Below are 20,661 nucleotides of genomic sequence, written 5' to 3'. Positions count from 1 at the left end.
CCCTTGCCTATTTTTAAGATCAGGTTATCTCTTCCTTATTGACTTGAAGGATTTCTGTGTATGTGCGTATCTAGCCTTTGATGGTCATTTATATTGTGGATATTTTGTCTTAGCCTCTTTTAGTGTTCAGACATTTTTAATTTTAATGTGGTTCATTTAATCACTTTTTTAAAAAAAGATTTTATTTATTTATTCATAGAGACACACAAAGAAAGAGAGGCAGAGACACAGGCAGAGGGAGAAGCAGGCTCCATGCAGGGAGCCTGACATGGGACTCTATCCCGGGTCTCCAGGACCACGCCCTGGACTGAAGGTGGCGCTAAACCCCTGAGCCACCCAGGCTGCCCATTTAATCACTTTTTAAGAAATAGTTTGTGATTTTTGAGGTCTTGTTTAAGAAGTTTCCTTGAGGCACCTGGCTGGCTCAAAGGAGCATGTGACTTTTGATCTCGGGGTCATGAGTTCAAGCCCCATGTTGAGTGTAGAGATTACTTAAACAAAACTTTAAAAGAGAAAAAGTTGGGCAGCCCCGGTGGCGCAGCGGTTTAGCACCGCCTGCAGCCCAGGGCATGATCCTGGAGACCCTGGATCCAGTCCCACGTCGGGCTCTCTGCATGGAGCCTGCTTCTCCCTCTGCCTGTGTCTCTGCCTCTCATTCTCTATCTGTGTCTCTATGAATAAATAAATAAAATCTTTAAAAAAAATAAAAAAGAAAAAGTTTTCTACTCCCTCCTTTAATTTTTTAAAATTTACTTTCACCTGGAATTAATTTTTGTGCATAATGTGGGTATAGATCATGTTTTACTTTTTCCATGTTTAACCATTTATTGGAAGTCCATTCTGTACTCACAAATTTGTAATGTCAACTCTTATAAATCAAGTTTCCAAATATATGAGTCTGTTCTTAAGATACTTTTATATTTCATGAATTTTATATATCACATCAGATGATTGAGCTCAGAAATGTAAGTATCTATAATAGAAATAATATAGTCTGGTGGCCCTATGTTCCAGTGGCAATAATGTTCTGTGAGACTTTGGACAAGTCACCCCACTCCACAGGGCTCATCTTCAGTAGTGTATAAAATGACAGAGTTCTTCTCTTAACCTTTTTTGTTACCAGCCTCTTTGAATATCTAATTAAAATCATAGACCTTTCCCAGAAGAACATACATAAACATACGATTTTGTGTGTGATTTCAGGGTGTTCACAGAAATAGGGTCCCCATAGCTCTAGTATTTTATGCTTCTACTTAGAAATTGGGACTTTAAAACATACGGCTTTATCATGTTGCATTTTAATTAAAGGAAATTTCATTTTTAAGTTGGTCTTCCCAGTTGTAGACATTAGCTGGCATTTGGCCTTTAGCTTCAGCATGTATAACAAAGGCAGGACATTGCACGCTGGTAATGTATACAAATAAGAGTAGTTAATGGGCTGTGTTCAGGAGACCCCCTGAAAGCATCCTAGCCAATGCTGAGTGGTCTAAGTGTGATCATTTCCTATATTGTCTACAAAATTCACACCAAACTAAAATACTCATCCTCAGCATGATCAACCTAACTTGAGTCAGAGGTTCCTCCTGTTTTGTCTGTGGGCCTTCACCACTGTTGACCTCTCAGTACTCTTACATCATAGGCACTCAAAGTGCAGGCAACTCCTTGTAGCAAAAATGTTCATGAAGGTCATCTCATCCATCAGCTTTCTCTCATTGGCGTGCTGGAATAGGAATAGGGCTCTTTCTTAATGTGCTCAATGCTGCCTTCCAGAGGATTTTGTGAGTAACAGAAGCCAGTTGCTCTGATCTGTTCTGATGGGCTATGAGACAACCCCAAGAATCCCAGAGAGGAATCACATTTCTTGACACATCTAGACCTTTGGAGTTAACTACAGAGTTAAATTTTAGTAGAAATCTAGTATTGTAAGCACCTTAGCAAAATTATGTTTTATTGACTGTTTGCATTCCTCATAACCGTAGACTGATGCATCATTCTTAAAGCCCAGCATACAATTGAAGGCAAGACTTTTGCAGGCTGCCTCGTGTCCTATATATGATTTTGTGGAATCTGTCTTCTTAACGCCTGTCTCCTTTACTTCGTAGTGGATCTGATTGGTGGCTACAACATTGGCACCATCAGCCACGACAGCCGTGTGGATTGGCTGGAACTTAATGAAACTGGGCACAAGCTTCTCTTCAGGGACCGGAAACTTCGTGTAAGGAGGGTTACTAAGGCCTTAGCCATTGAGTAGTCAGTCCATAGAGGATGTGGTAGTACCTGCTATCAGGGATTGTAGGGGGCAGGATGGACATAATTTTTTGGTGCTGTGCCATTAACATAGCAAAAGGCACAGAAGAATCAACATTGGGCTGACATCATAGCCCAACCTATATTACCCTTAAGGAGATGGCACCAAAGTCCAGAGGGGAATTTGGGAGCTGGTTTCTCTCTTACTTCACAAATCTTTGCCCTCGTGAAACTGCATCACCTCCACATGCCTAGCTGACCTTTACCCACACTCGTTCCAGTGTCCTTCAGCTACACTTATCTGACAGAATTAAAGCTGGCTTGAGGAAAGTCCCTCATGAGCCCTTTATTGACTCTGATCTCAATGAAGTACACCAAAGAGCTCAGCCTCAAGGGCAGAGAGTCTGTCTGGTGATTATTCATTTCATTTTCATTGTGCTGTGAAAGCCACATCACAAGTTTCCAGACCATTTAATTTGCCTGGTGACCTTACTTTTGTAATCCAATCTGGCAACCCTGGCCCAGAGTTACTCTAAGAATGAAAGTCTGTCCTTCCCCTAACTTAAATTTCTGGGTGTAGATCTTTGCTTACTCGGTTATCTCTTATTGGCCAGTGTCAGCATATACCAAGTCAACATAAACTTCAAGTGTTGCAGGTTATTAAACTTTGAAATTCAGCATCTACTTGACTGGTGGGTCAGTTCACCACATTTCACCATTAAAGAAATGGTCAAGATCAGAAAACATTCTATATCCCCTTCTAATTGTATTACCTCTTCCTTCTTTAGTTACATCTATACGATATTGAAAGCTGCACTAAGACAATGATCCTCAACTTCTGCTCCTACGTGCAATGGGTCCCAGGAAGTGATGTGCTGGTAGCTCAGAACCGAAACAGCTTGTGTGTGTGGTACAACATTGAGGCACCTGAGAGGGTCACCATGTCCTCTATTAGGGTATGTTGACACCAGAGCACCTTAGACATAGTGTCAAACTGATTGATTAGGACCCTGAGGAAGCTCCCAAGGTTATTTGGTTTTCTCTGGACCACCACCCATAATCTCTGTAAGAGAGTTGGCAAGTAAAGCTTATACTCCTTCCCCACAGTGGCCTGGGTTCCAGAACCATCCTTCTTCAGATTCCTGACATTAAGTCCTTGTAATATCCCTATTACAGTGGCCCTAGGAATTCACCAGATTCATAATGAGTTTTCTTAAGCTGGAAGAGCCTCCATGGGAAGGGCAGTTCTGTGTCTGTTCCTGTGTGCTGCTTCTCTGTTGTACGCCATTCAGAGTTCGTTCTTAATCAGCCTGAAGGTCAGACACTCTGTCTATCCCGCCAGCATCACTTACATTCCAGTGGTCTTCCAAAATCTGGGAAGAACTGTGAAAACAAGAGAAGCCCTTGTGCTAGGCTGGGATGACTGATATGGGTATATGTAGAGCACTTGAGAGTTTTTTTTTTTTGTCCTTTTTCTATATCTCTTTTTTTCCTCCTTTCTTGCCTCGTTTTAGACTAAGTTTGGGGCTTGGGGGTTGTTTTGTCCTTTTTTAAACACCATTTTTCATCTTTTTGCTTTGGTAGTTTTACATTTTATTCCTACAGTGGTTACCCTCAGAAGTTTACCATATACTTAAATTAATAGTCTCAAGTTATTTAGCATCTAACTTCCCGGCAAATGATACGAGGACCTTAACTTTGATCACCTCCCCTTTGCCATTTTGTTTAAAGATTTCATTTATTCATGAGAAAGAGAGAGAGAGGCAGAGACATAGGTAGAGGGAGAAGGCTGCTGGCAGGGAGCCCGATGTGGGACTCGATCCCCAGACTAAAGGCAGACACTCAACGCCTGAGCCATCCAGAGGTCCCTGTTCAGTATTTTGTTATCCACAAAGTTAGATATTATTCTCTTACGCAGCCAGAACTTGTTTACTTTTACCATCATAGTACCAGTTTCTCTGTTCACTTTTTCTTTTACATTGATCTTCCCTCTGGAGTTATTTTTCTTCTCCTTGAGAGAAAGTGTTTTAAAGACAAATGCGGGGATCCGTGGGTGGCTCAGCGGTTTGGCGCCTGCCTTTGGCCCAGGGCGCGATCCTGGAGACCCGGGATCGAATCCCACATCGGGCTCCCGGTGCATGGAACCTGCTTCTCCCTCTGCCTATGTCTCTGCCTCTCTCTCTCTCTCTCTGTGACTATCATTAATAAAAAATAAATTAATTAATTAAAAAAAAATAAAGACAAATGCTCAGTTTCTGAAATTCCTGAAATGGAATTATCTGAAAATGTTTTTATTTGGCCTGTTCTTGAAAGATACTTGGACTCCCTACTCAATTCCAGATTGGCAGTTTTTCTTAGCCTTTCACAAATACTGTCCCACTGACTGACTTCCTTTGTTCTGAGAAGCTTATTAATAGCCCTTTCTGTCCTTTCTTTCTTGCGGCTTTTAAAGTCTTTTTTTTCAGCACTCTGAAACTTCACTATAATACATCTGCATGTAAATGTCCTTTTACTCATCATGCTCCATGTATATGCGTGTAAGAGAGCATATTTACGAGGAACCCAGTTGTTCCTCAGCCATGAGCTCTTCAAATGTTGCTTCTTCTCTTGCATTCTCCAGTCTCCCCCTCAGAACTCTAATTAGGCATGTGTTCCATTTCTTGTTCTTTGTGCTTCTATAACCTCTCTTATTCTTCCTTTCTCTTTTTCACTCCATGCTACATTCTGGGTAATTTCTTGCAGGTCAAGGATTTGCTTTCACCATCATCTCATCTGCTATTGAAACCATTTACTGAGTTTTTTTTTACTTCAAATATTGAATTTTTCATATAGTTTTATTTGGTTCTTTGTCCAGTCTGCCTGGTCATTTTTCCTAGTATGTGCTGCTGAAGCAAGTACAGCCTGGCCACTTTTGATAGTCTCTTGTCTCTTGCTTAATTTTTCATTCCATCTTTTAGGTTTTTAAACATTTTACATTTATACTCCATAATTTTTAATACTGGAATTTTTAATACTCATTTTTAATACTGGAAATCCTTGCAGGCCCAAAAGTGCTGTAGTTATTGTTTACTCTTATATGGTGGTTCACTTATATTTTATTTTGGTACTATTTTTTTTATTGGGAGCTCATGTTACATTGAATATAATCTGTTAGAATCTCAAGGGCCTAACACGGACATATTTTCCTCCAGAGATGATCAGTGTTTGCTTCTGTAGGAATCAGGCATATTAATGACTTTTCTTCCCTTTCCTGAAGAAAGGATCCCAGATTTCATGACTGATGGATTCTCAGATTCATCCTGCTGGAGGATCCCTGGTTTATTCTTCCGCTACTGTGTTTGCCATCAGGGCAATTGTACCCTTTCCACTTGTTCTCCTTCTGTTTTTCCCTGCTCAGGTTTTAGCTAGCTTGCTTGCTTACCTGCTTGCCTGCCTGCCTTCCTTCCTTCCTTCCTTCCTTCTCTCTCCTTTCTTCTTTTTCTTCACTTCCTTTCCTTCCCCTCCCTCCCTCCTCCTCTCCCTCTTTCCCTCCCTTCCTTCCAGTAGGAGACAGGGTAAGAAACATGCCTAGTGATTTTTTTATTTTATTTAAATTCAATTAATTAACATATAATGTATTATTGGTTTCAGAGGTAGAGGTCAGTGATTTGCCAGTCTTATATAACACCCAGTGCTCATTACATCACACACTTAATGTCCATCACTCAGTTACCCTGTCCCCCCCAACCCCCTCCCCTCCAACCACCCTCAGTTTGTTTCCTATGATTAAGAGTCTCATGGTTTATCTCCCTCAATGATTTCATCTTGTTTTATTTTTTCCTTTCTTCCCCTCTGATCATCTGTTTTGTTTCTTAAACTCCACATAATTATCATATGATAATTATCTTTCTGTGATTGACTTATTTCACTCAGCATAATATCCTCTAGATCCATCCACGTCATTGCAAATGACTAGATTTCTTTTTTTTTTTTTTTGATGGCTGAGTAGTGCTAGTCCATTGTGTGTGTATATATATACCACATCTTTATCCATTCACCTGTTGATGGACATCTGGACTCTTTCCATAGTTCAGCTATTGTGGACATTTTTGCTCTAAACATTGGGGTGCAGGTGCCCCTTTGGATCACTATATTTGTATCTTTGGGTAAATACCTAGTGGTGCAATCACTGGGTCACAGGGTAGCTCTATTTTTAACTTTTTGAGGAACATCCATACTGTTTTCCAGAGTGGCTGCACCAGCTTGCATTCCCACCAGCAGTGTAAGAGGGTTCCCCTTTATCCACATGCCTAGTGATTTCTTCAGATGAATTCAGCAATAAATGCATTAAATAGTATGTCCCAGGTTGAAGTTGTATTTCAACCGAGGACTCAAGCTGGAAGCAGAAGTGGATGCACACTTTGTCAGTTTACCTCCAGGCATTAGTGTGGGCACAGCTGAGTGTAGTTTAACCTGAAGGTATTAGCATAGACAAGGAATTCTTACCTGCTTGAGAGAAACTAAATGTTAGGCAAAGGCCACTGTAATTCCCCGCAGTCTGTGAGCACTAGGGTTTAGATAAGGGTGGGTCCATTCTGTGATGGCATCTGTGGAAACACTAACCTGGAATTTGGGGTGGGGGAATTGAAATTTTACAGGGCGATGTCATAGGTCTGGAACGGGGTGGGGGGAAGACCGAGGTGATGGTGACCGAAGGTGTGACTACAGTTGCCTACACGCTGGATGAAGGCCTTATCGAATTTGGAACAGCCATCGATGATGGCAACTACACCCGGTGAGAGGCTGGGCTAATAACCCACGGGGTGTGGGAGAGTCTGGTTCTGAGGAGGGAGGACCTGGGATGGGCCAGAAAACTGGCCATGTTGCCCCTTGCCCCATCACCAGTTTTCCTCCTTGTCTTGCTGACGCTGGACTATTGCTTTCTTTTCTTCTCTCTTCAGGGCAACAGCCTTCTTGGAGACTCTGGAAATGACCCCTGAAACAGAGGCAATGTGGAAAACTTTGAGCAAACTGGCGCTAGAGGCAAGGCAGCTCCACATTGCCGAGAGGTGCGGTAGACCAGAACTGAGGTTCTGGGCAGCTAGGAAGGATAGCCAGGAGGTATTGTGCCAGTAGGCCACTCCTCCCAGTGCCTAGGCACAGCTTCCTTTCCATGCCAACAACAATCTTAGAACCCTTTCATGTAGTTATTCCAAACATTCTTACATCCTAGGTTATAGGAGCATGTCTTTTCTTGTTTTTGCTTCCCTTTCTTATAAGTAGGTGCCCTTTCAGAGTTTTAACATCCATACCCTCCACTCCACAGTTGATGTGTATTTCCGAATGTGGTATAGGAGTGTAGTTAGTAGGACAAACTTGGGACTCTAGACTCTGAGTTATCTTGGCTCTATCAGCTTATATAACCTTAGGCTAAGTGAACCAACCTTTCCAAGCCTTGGTTTCTCAATTTTCTCTCTGTAAAATGAGGGTATTAATACAATTTACCTCCTAGGGCAGTAAAGAAAGTGTGGTGGCAGCGAAGAAAGTGAGAGAATCTGTGCAAAGAGTGCAGATTCTAAGTGCTCAGTAAACGTCAATTGCTGCTGTTTTTGTCCAGGAGTCCTCTTGGACCCCTTCTTTCCCATACCCCCACAGCTAGACTACCAGCTTCTCCTCGGCCCTGACCTAGCATCTTTAGAACATTTCCTGAAGCTTTTACTGTCCAGCTCTACTATCTCCACCCTAGAATAGACCACACCTCAACTACCTGCAGTGTCACAAAAGTCTCTTAGTCTCACATACCATCTATTCATCGCATAATAGCTGAGATAATTTTTTAAACCATAAATTAGATATTGTCTTTTTTTATTTTCTCAGAACTTGCCAGTAGCTTACTGTTCTACTTAGTATAAGACCCATACATACTCTTTGCCGTATCCTAAGGCCTTACAGTACTGGGCCTCTGCCTCCTCCTTATACCAGGTACCTCCTTGCCCATTAGTCTCCAGCCACCCTGGCATCCTTTGGGCCCTTTGAGCATATCACACTCACTCCTTCCATGGCACCTATACATGTACTATTCCCTCTGCCTGGAATAATTTTTCCCCATCTTGCCATGACTGACGTTTTCTTGTGTTTAGATCTCAGCCCCTCAGATAGGCCTTCTCTGACTACCAGCTCGACTGTTTATATGTAATTTCACACTATTTTATTTCACTCCTCATTCTCTGAAATATCTTTATTTGCTTACTAATTATTTGTTTCCACTAGAAAGTAAGTTCTGTGAGAGCAAGGCCCTCATCTGTCTCATCCCCTTATGTTGCCAGTGGCAAAAACAGTGCCTGGCACGTAATCAATGCTCAGTGTGTATCTGCTGAGCCAGTGAATTCATGATGATCCTATAGTAATACTGCTGTTACTATGGTTGCCTCCATACTATAGGTGCTTTTCTGCTTTGGGCCATGTAGCAAAAGCTCGATTCCTGCACGAGACCAATGAGATTGCAGATCAAGTGTCTCGGGAATATGCAAGTATTATCCTCCTGAATTATTCAGTCTCTCAAGCTAAGATTTCTCTTCATGATCAGCCCCATGATCTCTGGCTTTCCAGCCATGGCTTCTTTGCTCTATTCTTCCTACCCCACCTCCACCCTCAAGTCAAACCACTCTGGAATTACTTGCCAGATCTCATCCTCTAAGCCCATGAAGTTTTTCAGCTTTCCAATCTCTTAGCTTCCTCGTCTTTTGTGGCCTTCCTGTTTAAGCTCACACAGACAGAATGGCTCTGGCAGCACCAACAGAATAACAGAACCTTCTTCCTCCCCACAGGGTGGAGAAGGAACAGACTTTTACCAGGTCCGAGCACGCCTAGCCATGCTAGAGAAGAACTACAAGCTGGCTGAAATGATCTTCTTGGAACAGGTAATGGGAGCAGAGGAACCAGATTGAAGAGGGGAGTGGGGTTGGTGGGGAAGGGAAGCAAGGCAAACAGAGAAGAAGAAAGAGGACTGGGGAGAGCTTTTAGAAAGGTTTGTGCAGCTAATTTCACTCCTCACTTCCCCTCTGCATTAGTCCTTACAGTTATGTCTCTTTCATAAACTGTCTGCTGTCTCCCCCTGTACTCCAGAGCCTGTCCTGGCAGTTCTTGTGCACACAGGCAGATCCAGGTTTGTGGGGCCTGAAATGAAAGCTTACACAATTTGAGGAGCCCTCTTTAAGAAAAACCTGCCTTGGAAGGGGCCTATGCAAATAAGATGCCCTGAGGCTTAAGCTGCTTTTACCTTCATAATAAATGGACCAATGCTTGTACAGAAGTAAAGGATGAAGTTTTCAGTCCACACAGGCTGGCATCGTAGCCAGACTGAGAACAGCCTGCTGATTTCTGGTCCTCATATGTCTTCCTGGTGTCCCTCTTTCCTCTGCCCGGATCCTCCCCAGAATGCTGTCGAGGAGGCCATGGACATGTACCAGGAGCTACACCGTTGGGATGAGTGTATCGCAGTGGCTCAGGCCAAGGTATGACCAATTCTGTCTTCTCCACAGTGCTCACAACTCAGTTCCACCAATATCATAGACCTTCTCTAATCAAGGATGCTATAGGAACTAGAACAGAGTTGGGGGGCTGGGAGTTAGGATGGTGGTGACCGGGAGGATTTCCATTGTTACAGTGGGATTGGAGAAGCTTAGGAAGCAGCAGGGCAGGAAGGAGGGATGTGACTCCTCTTGCCTCTCTTGCACATCTAGGGGCACCCGGCCCTGGAGAAGCTGCGCCGGGGTTACTATCAGTGGCTGATGGACACCCAGCAAGAGGAGCGAGCAGGTGAACTACAGGAGAGCCAAGGGGATGGACTAGCAGCCATCAGCCTCTACCTCAAAGCAGGGCTCCCTGCCAAAGCTGCTCGACTGGTGCTGGCCCGGGAGGAACTGCTAGCCAACACAGAGCTGGTGGAACACATCACTGCAGCCCTTGTCAAGGGGGAGCTGTATGAAAGGGTGTGACTGGCTTCCCATTCCTGTCCTCATCTCCAGAGCTCAGGGCCCCTCCTATCCAGAGGAGGCCTGGAATGCAGCACGTCCCCATGACTGGTGGCTCAGTCTCCTCCCTTAGGGGCTGATACTTGATTCTTTGTATAGTAGGGCTATCGTTGTAGTCATGTGGTGTGTGTTAACAGGCCGGTGATCTCTTCGAGAAGATTCAAAATCCACAGCGGGCCCTGGAGTGCTACTGTAAAGGCAACGCATTCATGAAAGGTACTACCACGCACAGCCCAGCCTTCACTGTTAGAGTCTTACCCAGATAGTCCCCAGCACCTGTTTTGTGCATCTGTTCAGTTCGATCGGCTCTTCTCCATTCCTTCCCTTCTCCCTTATTTTCCACACCCCATTTCCTTGTCTTACTTTTCCTGAGTCCCATCCCTGGAAGTCTTATCTGAGTGCTCTCTCTGTCTCTGGCAGCGGTGGAGCTGGCTCGGTTGGCATTCCCAGTGGAAGTAGTGAGACTGGAAGAGGCATGGGGGGATCATTTGGTGCAGCAGAAGCAGCTGGATGCAGCCATTAATCACTACATTGAAGCCAGGTAGAGGGGCGCAAAGGAGCTTGGGCATGAGGTCTAAGGTGATGGGACAAGTGAGGGCGCCAGCGCTGGAAGAGAGATGGCAAAATATAGGTTGGAGTATGCTTGCGGTTTCTCCCTACCTCCTCTTTCCTTATACGTATGGATGCCTTTCCCAACTCTGCCAGGTGCTCCATTAAGGCAATTGAGGCTGCCCTGGGTGCCCGCCAGTGGAAAAAGGCAATTTATATATTAGATCTCCAGGACCAGAACACTGCGTCCAAATACTATCCCCGTGTGGCCCAACACTATGCGTCTCTGCAGGAGTATGAGGTGAGGAGAATCCCTTTCTGGAGCTGGGGGCAATACAGTACAGGGTAACAAGGAGAGAACCCAGAACAGGAAGTGGGGGCCACCTCACCAAATCCTTCTTTCTGGGTCCCAAAAGCACCAGCCACCCAGAATGCAAGGTCCTTTTAAACTGCCGTTGTGTTGTCCTCATTCTGTTTTTGGCTGGTCTTTTTTTCAAAACAGTAGAAGGTATGAGACACCCATTGCTCTCTTTTCTTCTCGCTCATTGTGGAATAATGGTATCCACGGCTCTCCTTCATCCCAGCTGAGATTTCTTCTTTCCTCCTGCAGCTGCTTTGACTCTTGCTCTTGGCCTTTTTTGTTTCGTTTTTTAATTTTAATTTAATTTTATTTTATTTTATTTTTTATTGGAGTTCAATTTGCCAACATTTAGCATAACACCCAGTGCTCATCCCGCCGTGTCCCCCTCAGTGCCCATCACCCAGTCACCCCAGCCCCCTGCCCACCTCCCCTTCCACTACCCCTTGTTCATTTCCCAGAGTTAGGTGTCTCTCTCATGTTTTGTCACCCTCACTGATATTTTCACTCATTTTCTCTCCTTTCCCTTTATTCTCTTTCACTAATTTTTATATTCCCCAAATGAATGAGACCATATAATGTTTATCCTTTTCTGATTGACTTATTTCACTCAGCATAATATCCTCTAGGTCCATCCACCTCGAAGCAAATGGTGGGTATTTGTCGTTTCTAATGGCTGAGTAATATTCCAGTGTATACGTAGACCACATCTTCTTTATTCATTCATCTTTTGATGGACACCGAGGCTCCTTCCACAGTTTGGCTATTGTGGACATTGCTGCTAGAAACATCGGGGTGCAGGTGTCCTGGTGTTTCACTCCATCTGTATCTTTGGGGTAAATCCCCAGCAGTGCAATTGCTGGGTCATAGGGCAGATCTATCTTTAACTCTTTGAGGAACCTCCACACAGTTTTCCAGAGTGGCTGCACCAGTTCACATTCCCACCAACAGTGCAAGAGGGTTCCCCTTTCTCCACATCCTCTCCAACATTTGTTGTTTCCTGTCTTGTTCATTTTCCCCATTCTCACTGGTGCAAGGTGGTATCTCATTGTGGTTTTGATTTGTATTTCCCTGATGGCAGGTGATGTGGAGTATTTTCTCATGTGCTTGTTGGCCGTGTCTGTGTCTTCCTCTGTGAAATTTATGTTCGTGTCTTTTGCCCGTTTCATGATTGGATTGTTTGTTTCTTTGCTGTTGAGTTTCATAAGTTCTTTATAGATCTTGGATACTAGCCCTTTATCTGATAGATCATTTGCAAATATCTTCTCGCATTCTGTAGGTTGTCTTTTAGTTTTGTTGACTGTTTCTTTTGCTGTGCAGAAGCTTTTTATCTTGATGAAGTCCCAGTAATTCATTTTTGCTTTTGTTTCTCTTGCCTTCGTGGATGTATCTTGCAAGAAGTTGCTGTGGCCAAGTTCTTTTTTTTATATATATATAACTATTTTTTCTATTTATTTGAAGCACAGTAAAAAAAAAAATTGGTACACTTTGGAAATTCAGTGGCACAAGGTACACTGCCGTAACTTGAGGGACATTATACAGTTAAAAAAAAGGTGGGGGGATCCCTGGGTGGCTCAGCGGTTTAGCGCCTGCCTTTGGTCCAGGGTGCGATCCTTGAGTCCCAGGATCGAGTCCGGCATCAGGCTCCCAGCATGGAGCCTGCTTCTCCCTCCTCCTGTGTCTCTGCCTCTCTCTCTCTCTCTCTCTCTCTCTCTCTCTCTCTGTCTATCATAAATAAATAAATAAATCTTTTAAAAAAAAGAAATAAAAAGGAAAAAAATTCCCCTGTTTGAAACACTGCATTACATAATTTTACCTGCCCAAACAGACCATTTACAAATATTAGGTCAATAAACTGCTAACATCCATAAAAAGGTAGCTTTCTTACTAAAATGCAAGAATTTAAAAGATTGGTATCTAAACAAGAAAAGACAAAAACAAACTGGAATAAAAACCTAGATATCACATCTAAAATCGGGGCTTTTTGTTTGGGCCTTCATACTCTTCTCTCCCTCTACCATATCCTGCTGGAGTTCCAGGCCCCATTCCTCTAGGACCCTGTCCACCCACAGGTCCCGCACTTCCCTGCCCAAAGTGCTCAGCACGCATGTTGCTTCCCATCATGGAACCACTCATGGTTGCTGGTGGGACTCCGGGATTAGCTTCATAACCTATGGCTGTGGCCAAGTTCAAAAAGGGTGTTTCCCGTGTTCTCCTCTAGGACTTTGATGGATTCTTGTCTCACATTTAGATCTTTCATCCATTTTGAGTTTATCTTTGTGTATGGTGCAAGAGAGTGGTCTAGTTTCATTCTTCTGCATGTGGATGTCCAATCTTCCCAGCACCATTTATTGAAGAGACTGTCTTTTTTCCAGTGGATAGTCTTTCCTGCTTTGTCGAATATTAGTTGACCATAAAGTTCAAGGTCCACTTCTGGATTCTCTATTCTGTTCCATTGATCTGTGTGTCTGTTTTTGTGCCAGTACCACACTGTCTTAATGACCACAGCTTTGTAGTACAACCTGAAATCTGGCATTGTGATGCCCCCAGCTATGGTTTTCTTTTTTAATATTCACCTGGCTGTTCGGGGTCTTTTCTGATTCCACACAAATCTTAAGATGATTTGTTCCAACTCTCTGAAGAAAGTCCATGGTATTTTGATAGGGATTGCATTAAATGTGTAAATTTCCCTGGGTAACGTTGGCATTTTCACAATATTAATTCTTCCAATCCATAAGCATGGAATATTTTTCCATCTCTTTGTGTCTTCCTCAATTTCTTTCAGAAGTATTCTGTAGTTTTTAGGGTATAGATGCTTTATCTCTTTGGTTAGGTTTATTCCTAGGTATCTTATGCTTTTGGGTGTAATTGTAAATGGGACTGACTTCTTAATTTCTCTTTCTTCAGTCTCATTGTTAGTGTATAGAAATGCCACTGATTTCTGGGCATTGATTTTGTATCCTGCCACACTTCCGCATTGCTATATGAGTTCTAGCAATCTTGGGGTGGAGTCTTTTGTGTTTTCTATGTACAGTATCATGTCATCTGTGAAGAGGGAGAGTTTGACTTCTTTGACTCTTGGCCTTTTGTATCTACCTCTCTCAACCACAGATTGCTGAGGAACTCTATATTAAGGGAGACCAGACAAAAGATGCAATAGACATGTATACTCAGGCTGGCCGCTGGGAGCAAGCCCACAAGGTAGAGTTTATCAGAGAATTCCACCTCTTTGGGTGTGTTGCCACTCTCCTTGGTTCTCTGATCTCCCCCCTTTTCAGGTTTCCCTGAAAGCCGAGGAGTCCCAAAATAAAGTCTAGAGAGCTTTGATCCCTAGCCACAGGGAAAGGCAAGGATAAAGAGGCCCTCATTCCCAAACCTATAATTCTGAAGAAAGCAGAAGGGCCTGAGAGCTGGAAGTCTGAAATATCCCTCCCCAAGCTCTAGTCACAGTGGCAACTTTGTTCCACTCCTGTTCCCAGAGCTCGGTGGGTAATGGGAGCATGGGAGTAGGAATGGATGGATGCCCCAGCACAAGGCATCTCTGGCCCTTCTGCTTGAGCAGAAGACAGTTCTCACTTTACACCTGATGGACTTGGAATTCCCTGGACTGACTAGGAAAGCAGCAGTAAGCAAACTCCTGTGGTTGTTGGGAAAGTTCAGAGTTGCTGAGAAAACAGGTGGCCCCTGAGTCCCGCCTCCCTGGCTGTAACGCATATCCCTCTGCCTCCCTTGCAAACTGGCAAGGCTACTCTGGCTTTGTGTGTCTGCACAGCTGGCAGTGAAGTGCATGAGACCCGAGGATGTGTCAGTGCTATACATCACCCAGGCTCAGGAGATGGAGAAGCAGGGCAAGTACCGTGAGGCTGAAAGGTGAGCTGCATCCCCAGGGGAGGCATGGAGGGAGATGAGGCTTTGGGCTGCAGGGTGGGACAGGTCTGAGAGTATGTGCCGATGTGCCCTCTGCCTAGAAGGCAGTGACAGAATCTCTTAGGGATGACTCTTGTGGCAGGCATCTGGGTCTAGGAGGCCCTGGGTGTGTCTCCCATCCCCAGGCTATATGTGACAGTGGAAGAACCTGATCTTGCCATCACCATGTTCAAAAAGCACAAGTTGTATGAAGATATGATCCGCCTGGTAGGGAAGCACCATCCAGATCTCCTCAGTGACACACACCTACACCTGGGCAAGGTGAGCCCTCTCCTGTCTCTGCCATCCCTTCCTCAAGCAGTCTTCATGCCCCCTTTCTCCATCCTGACCCACCTTTCTCCAGGAGCTGGAGGCTGAAGGCCGACTTCAGGAGGCTGAGTATCACTACCTGGAGGCTCAGGAATGGAAAGCAACAGTGAACATGTACCGGTCCAGTGGGCTTTGGGAGGAGGCCTACCGGGTAAGTAGTCCAGGTTGCACTGGGGGCACGTCCATCCCTCTTTCCCACCCTCAGGTGACTAATTCTGAACTGGTCTTGGGTATCTTTGAAAAATGTCCACACCAGTAGGCAAAATTTCACATACAGTATGAAGGTTCTGTGGACTACTGAAGTCCATCCTTGGACCCTATGCAGGTTAATAGACCCTGGAACGTAACCCTCTCCCTGTTCTAGTAGAAGTACTTCATCCTTGTCAAAGCTGAAATCGGGTCAGAGGTGAGGTAGCAGCCATGTGCCCCTGCGTGGGAGGATTGCCAAATGCCTTTGCTTCACAGGTGGCCAAGGCTCATGGAGAAGCTAATGCCCACAAACATGTGGCCTATCTGTGGGCAAAAAGCCTGGGAGGAGAGTCTGCAGTTAGATTGCTTAATAAGCTGGGACTCCTGGAAGCTGCCATTGACCACGCTGCGGACAACTGGTGAGGCCCTAAGGCTTCTCCCCACTGGCCCTTTGCCAAACAGAGCCTCTCTATAGAGACAAAGAAAATTGCTGTATAACTGAGAAGCATTTCTAAAAACTGAGGCTAGAGTGAAGGAATCCTTGGAAGAACTTGATAGAGGCAAGAATGAATCTGTAGCTCTTCTCCTCTTCCCTGGGGGCTCAGAACAGTGTTTACTGTTTAACTGTTCTAAAGAGAAGCTGGAGAGAGAACAGGGCTTTTTGTTTTGTTTTGTTTTGCTTTTTAAAGATCTTTTTAAGTCATCTCTACACCCAATGTGGAGCTTGAACTCACAACCCTGAGATCAGGAGTCACTCACTTTATCAACTGAGCCAGCCAGGCACCCCAGAGAGAACAGCTTCTCAGGCCAAGGCATATTAAGCGAGTGTCTTACCTCTGAGTGATGGAAGCATGATTATTAAATGTGTTAAATGCAGGAAGAGCTTTTCTTAAGCAAGCGTTTTTCTGCTAGTGTAGATGTGCTAGAGAACCAGGAGCCCTGGCTTCCGAGGGCAGTGGGCAGCATAGTGCTGGGAGGCTCGCTGCAGGCCCCTTCCTCATGCCCATCCGGCCCCTTCACATCTGCCTATGGGGGGAGGCACAGGCTTTTTCAAGTGTTTCCTGATCCACATCTTCCTTTATGTGTCATATGTGCTTCCCTGTCACTTCACAGGCATTGTCTTTCTTAATCTGTCCTTTTTCCTCCCACTGTCTTTGCCCTGTTTCTGCTCTTGTCTAATAAAATGAAGTATTGAGTAGGGAGACCTTATTTCCACCTTCCATTTCAGCTCATTTGAATTTGCTTTTGAACTCTCTCGGCTGGCCCTCAAGCACAAAACCCCTGAGATTCATCTCCGATACGCTATGTACCTGGAGGATGAGGTATAGATGTGATTCTTCTCCAGTTGCTTTTGACCCTGACCTCCTCCTGTCTCCTGGCTGCCGGTGATGGTAATCTGCTGCTTATCATGTGTGGCTGCCTTTCTGTCCCTGTAGGGTAAATTTGAAGAGGCCGAAGCTGAATTCATCAGGGCTGGTAAACCCAAGGAAGCAGTCCTCATGTGAGTTACCCCTAAATTCCTTTCTCCCATCCTCCCAAGCGCAGCCACAGGACCTGGCATCTGACCTAGTACCAATAAATCTTCTACCCCCTCCATGACATGGCTGTTTGCCTCCCACTGTCGAGGCTTCGGTCCTGTACTTAGCCTTTCCTGTTCCTCACCTGGGAGCAGGTTTTTCCACAATCAGGATTGGGAGGCAGCTCAGCGTGTGGCCGAGGCCCACGATCCTGACAGCGTCGCCGAGGTGCTCTTGCGGCAGGCCCGGGAGGCTTTGGAGGAGAAGGACTTTCAGAAAGCAGAAGGGCTGCTGCTTCGGGCCCAGAGGCCAGGCCTGGCCCTCAATTATTATAAGGTAGGGCACTGGATTTGGGGCCATGAGAGGAGGGTGAGAGGGTAGGAGAACCCACAGAGCACTACACTGAGCCCTGCCACCAGGAAAGATCCATGGAGTTAGCACTGGGGAGGGGGAAGGAGACAAGGAGGAGAAAGGTCCAAGGGCCCACGGATCAGGGGCCCATAGCACATAGCACCTGCATGGCAGTGGGAAGCTCTTCTCCTTGCCTCTGCCTCCCTGATACCTGTAAACCTGAGCAGGAGGCTGGATTATGGAGTGATGCTCTGCGGATCTGCAAGGACTATGTACCAGGCCAGCTGGAGGCTCTGCAGGAAGAGTATGAGCGGGAAGCTACCAAGAAGGGGGCCAGGTATGAAGCCAGGAGGCAGCAGGTATCGGCAGGGCCTGGAGGGTGGGTCACAAGGTAGGCACAGGATAGGCCATGCTGCCCACCCTGTCCCTGCTCACGCATCCTCTCATCCTCTCAGGGGCCTGGAGGGGCTGGTGGAGCAAGCTCGGCAGTGGGAGCAGGCAGGGGAGTATGGCCGTGCGGTGGACTGCTATCTTAAAGTGCGGGACTCCAGCAGCGGCAGCCTGATGGAAAAGTGCTGGATGAAGGTGAGGCCTGCCACACGCTTCCTGGCCCCCGGCTTCCCAGACCACCCTCACACCCAGCACTCCTCCTCGGATGTTCCTTTTCCCTCCTGTGCCTCTCTGTTCACTCAGGCAGTGGGTATCTCCGGAGTGTTCACTGGATGCTAGAGCCAGAGCCTAGGAAGGCTAGAAGAGGGGATCTAAGGCAGAGCCAGAAATTGGGGGAAATTAGACCAATGGGGCTCAATTAATTGTGTATCTCAGTGAAAACTAAAGGATGTGATTCAAGATGGAGTTCAGAGAAGGGTGAGATCTCTGTGGGCTGTAGGGGTCAGGGAGGCTTTGTGAGGGAGGAGGTAGGTCCAGAACCAGAGCTGGAAGGGCAAATCCAGAGACCAGGGCTGGGGCCATGTGGAGGCCATGAAGAAAGCAGAGGTTCTTCCCCTACCAGAAGCTCCTGAAAAGAACCATCTAGCAGATTAAGCCAAGCCAGCATGTTTCATATAAACATGCTGTTTATAAAACATATAATCACATTTCTAAATGTGATTCTAAAACAAACATATAATCACATTTTAGTATCTTAGAAATTGGGATGCATGTGAAGTTTTAAGTGATGTGTCTAGGGTGCCTATGTGGCTCAGTCAGTTAAGTGTCTGATTCTTGATTTTGGCTCTGGTCATGATCTCAGGGTTGTGAGATCTAGTTCCACATCGGGCTGTGCACTGGGCATGGAATCTGCTTGAGATCCTCTCTCCTCCCTCGACTCCTCCCCACTCGCATTCTCTGTCTCTCTCTGAAACAAAACATAAATAAATGATGGATTTTTGATTCAGAGAAATATGGTATTAGGAGTTGTGGGGAGGGGGTTGAGATTGATCATTTCCCTAAATAAATGTTGATGTGGTGATGCCCCTGCAGAATTTCCCTCAGATTTAGGAGGCCTTGTAATTGAATAGCCCCTAGAATAGTTTGGAGAGAAGGAAGTAGAAAGAAGGACTGTTATGCAAATTTAGCAGATTTAAGCAGCAGATGTTGATGAAGCATCCACTGTGTTTTACTCTGGAGCATTGTTTATTAGCATCTGTGCATGACTATACCCTCTTCAGATTAGCTTCCTGGATGGGGCACTTTAAACTTTATCTTGGCAGACAAAGAAGGTGAGCCAAGATAGGGGAGAGACCAGGAGGATTGGCATAGACTGTCACTAAAATGGACCACGTATGTGGAAATTAAAATCTGGTAAAGTTGTCAACATCACAGTGGACATAGAGTAAACTTATAGAATGCTCGGGTTTGTAGAATTACTGAGTTTTAGGGTTGGAAGGTGTCTCCAAAGTCATCGAGGCCAGCACTGTCCCAATAGAGGTAGAATGCAAGTCACAAAGGTAAGTCACACATGTTAGTTTAAAAATTTCCTTGTAGCCGCATTCAAATAAGTAAAAAGGAACACAAAAAAATAATTATATTTTACCTAATCAAATATTTTATTTTATTTTATTTATTTATTTATTCATGAGAGACAGAGAGAGAGAGGCAGAGACATGCAGAGGGAGAAGCAGGCTCCACGCAGGGAGCCGATGCGAGACTTGATCCCAGGACCCCAGGATCATGACCTGAGCCGAAGGCAGATGCTCAACCACTGAGCCACCCAGGTGCCCCTCAAATATCTTTTTTTTTTAAACATTTTATTTATTCATGAGAGAGAGAAGGCGGTGGGGGGCAGAGACATAGGCAGAGGGAGAAGCAGGCTCCATGCAGGGAGCCCGATGTAGGACTTGATCCCGGGACTCCAGGATCACGACCTGAGCCGAAGTCAGACGCTCAACCGCTGAGCCACCCAGGTGTCCCCAAATGTTTCTAAACTCATTTCAGCATGAAATCAGTATTTTATTGATGGATATATTATTGATATTATTTATTTCTCAATTTATTGAGATATTTTACATTCCTTCCTTCATATTAAGTCTGTGAAACCCAGTGTGTATTTAAGCTGATAGCACATCTCAGTTGGAACTAGCCACATGTGACTAGTGGCTTCTGTTCCAGATGGTACAAATTTAGACCAGTCATCATTCTTACAGGTGAAGAAACTGAGGCTCAGGAAACGCCAGCACAGGGACGCCTGGGTAGCTAAGCAGTTGAACATCTGCCTTTGACTCAAGGTGTGATCCCAGAGTCCTGGGATTGAGTCCCACATCAGGCTTCCTGCATGGAGCCTGCTTCTCCCTCTGCCTGTGTCTCTGTTTCTCTCTCTGTGTGTCTCTCATGAATAAATAAATAAAATCTTTAAAAAAAAAAAAAAAAAGGAAAGCCCAGCACAAATAGCTGCAGAATGCCTTCTTTCTTGATACCACGCTACCCAAACTCTGTGACAAAGAACTTGAGAAACCAGTTTGAGGTGGTAGGACCAAATGCAGTGACCTCAGACAGCATAGCGAGTGTCTGACAGAGGAGCTGAGAGGAACAGGTAGGTCCACTGTGGTCTTTTCAAGGCTCTGAGGAACTGTGAGGGACCATGAGACAGGCCTTGCCCAGGAGGGTAGAAGGTAAAGGAGAGTGCAGGAGAGAAGGTTGGTAACTGGACGGAAAAAACAGAGACTGAGGACATGTCTGTCATGTATCTGTCTCTCCTCCCCAT

The 20,661-nt window shown here is 45.2% G+C and overlaps 1 protein-coding gene across 1 annotated transcript in view; it reads left to right on the top strand.

The window, feature by feature from the left end:
- The window catches only part of IFT172 (intraflagellar transport 172), a 37,500-nt gene that overhangs the window by 12,344 nt on the left and 4,495 nt on the right, over positions 1–20,661 (top strand). The window contains exons 15-35 of the mRNA XM_038561085.1: positions 2,103–2,215; positions 3,036–3,203; positions 6,885–7,021; positions 7,188–7,295; positions 8,668–8,752; positions 9,054–9,146; positions 9,663–9,740; positions 9,969–10,217; positions 10,397–10,475; positions 10,680–10,800; positions 10,965–11,109; positions 14,278–14,367; positions 14,939–15,036; positions 15,219–15,354; positions 15,437–15,553; positions 15,868–16,010; positions 16,820–16,913; positions 17,028–17,092; positions 17,264–17,444; positions 17,687–17,796; positions 17,915–18,044. Of these exons, the coding sequence (XP_038417013.1) occupies positions 2,103–2,215; positions 3,036–3,203; positions 6,885–7,021; positions 7,188–7,295; positions 8,668–8,752; positions 9,054–9,146; positions 9,663–9,740; positions 9,969–10,217; positions 10,397–10,475; positions 10,680–10,800; positions 10,965–11,109; positions 14,278–14,367; positions 14,939–15,036; positions 15,219–15,354; positions 15,437–15,553; positions 15,868–16,010; positions 16,820–16,913; positions 17,028–17,092; positions 17,264–17,444; positions 17,687–17,796; positions 17,915–18,044 (2,540 nt within the window). The remainder of the gene's footprint in view (positions 1–2,102; positions 2,216–3,035; positions 3,204–6,884; positions 7,022–7,187; positions 7,296–8,667; positions 8,753–9,053; positions 9,147–9,662; positions 9,741–9,968; positions 10,218–10,396; positions 10,476–10,679; positions 10,801–10,964; positions 11,110–14,277; positions 14,368–14,938; positions 15,037–15,218; positions 15,355–15,436; positions 15,554–15,867; positions 16,011–16,819; positions 16,914–17,027; positions 17,093–17,263; positions 17,445–17,686; positions 17,797–17,914; positions 18,045–20,661) is intronic.

Source organism: Canis lupus, chromosome 17 (assembly GCF_011100685.1).
Source record: "Canis lupus familiaris isolate Mischka breed German Shepherd chromosome 17, alternate assembly UU_Cfam_GSD_1.0, whole genome shotgun sequence".
NCBI classification, from domain to species: domain Eukaryota; kingdom Metazoa; phylum Chordata; class Mammalia; order Carnivora; family Canidae; genus Canis; species Canis lupus.
Note: the sequence above shows the minus strand (reverse complement) of the source record. Positions and strands in the feature narration are given on the sequence as shown.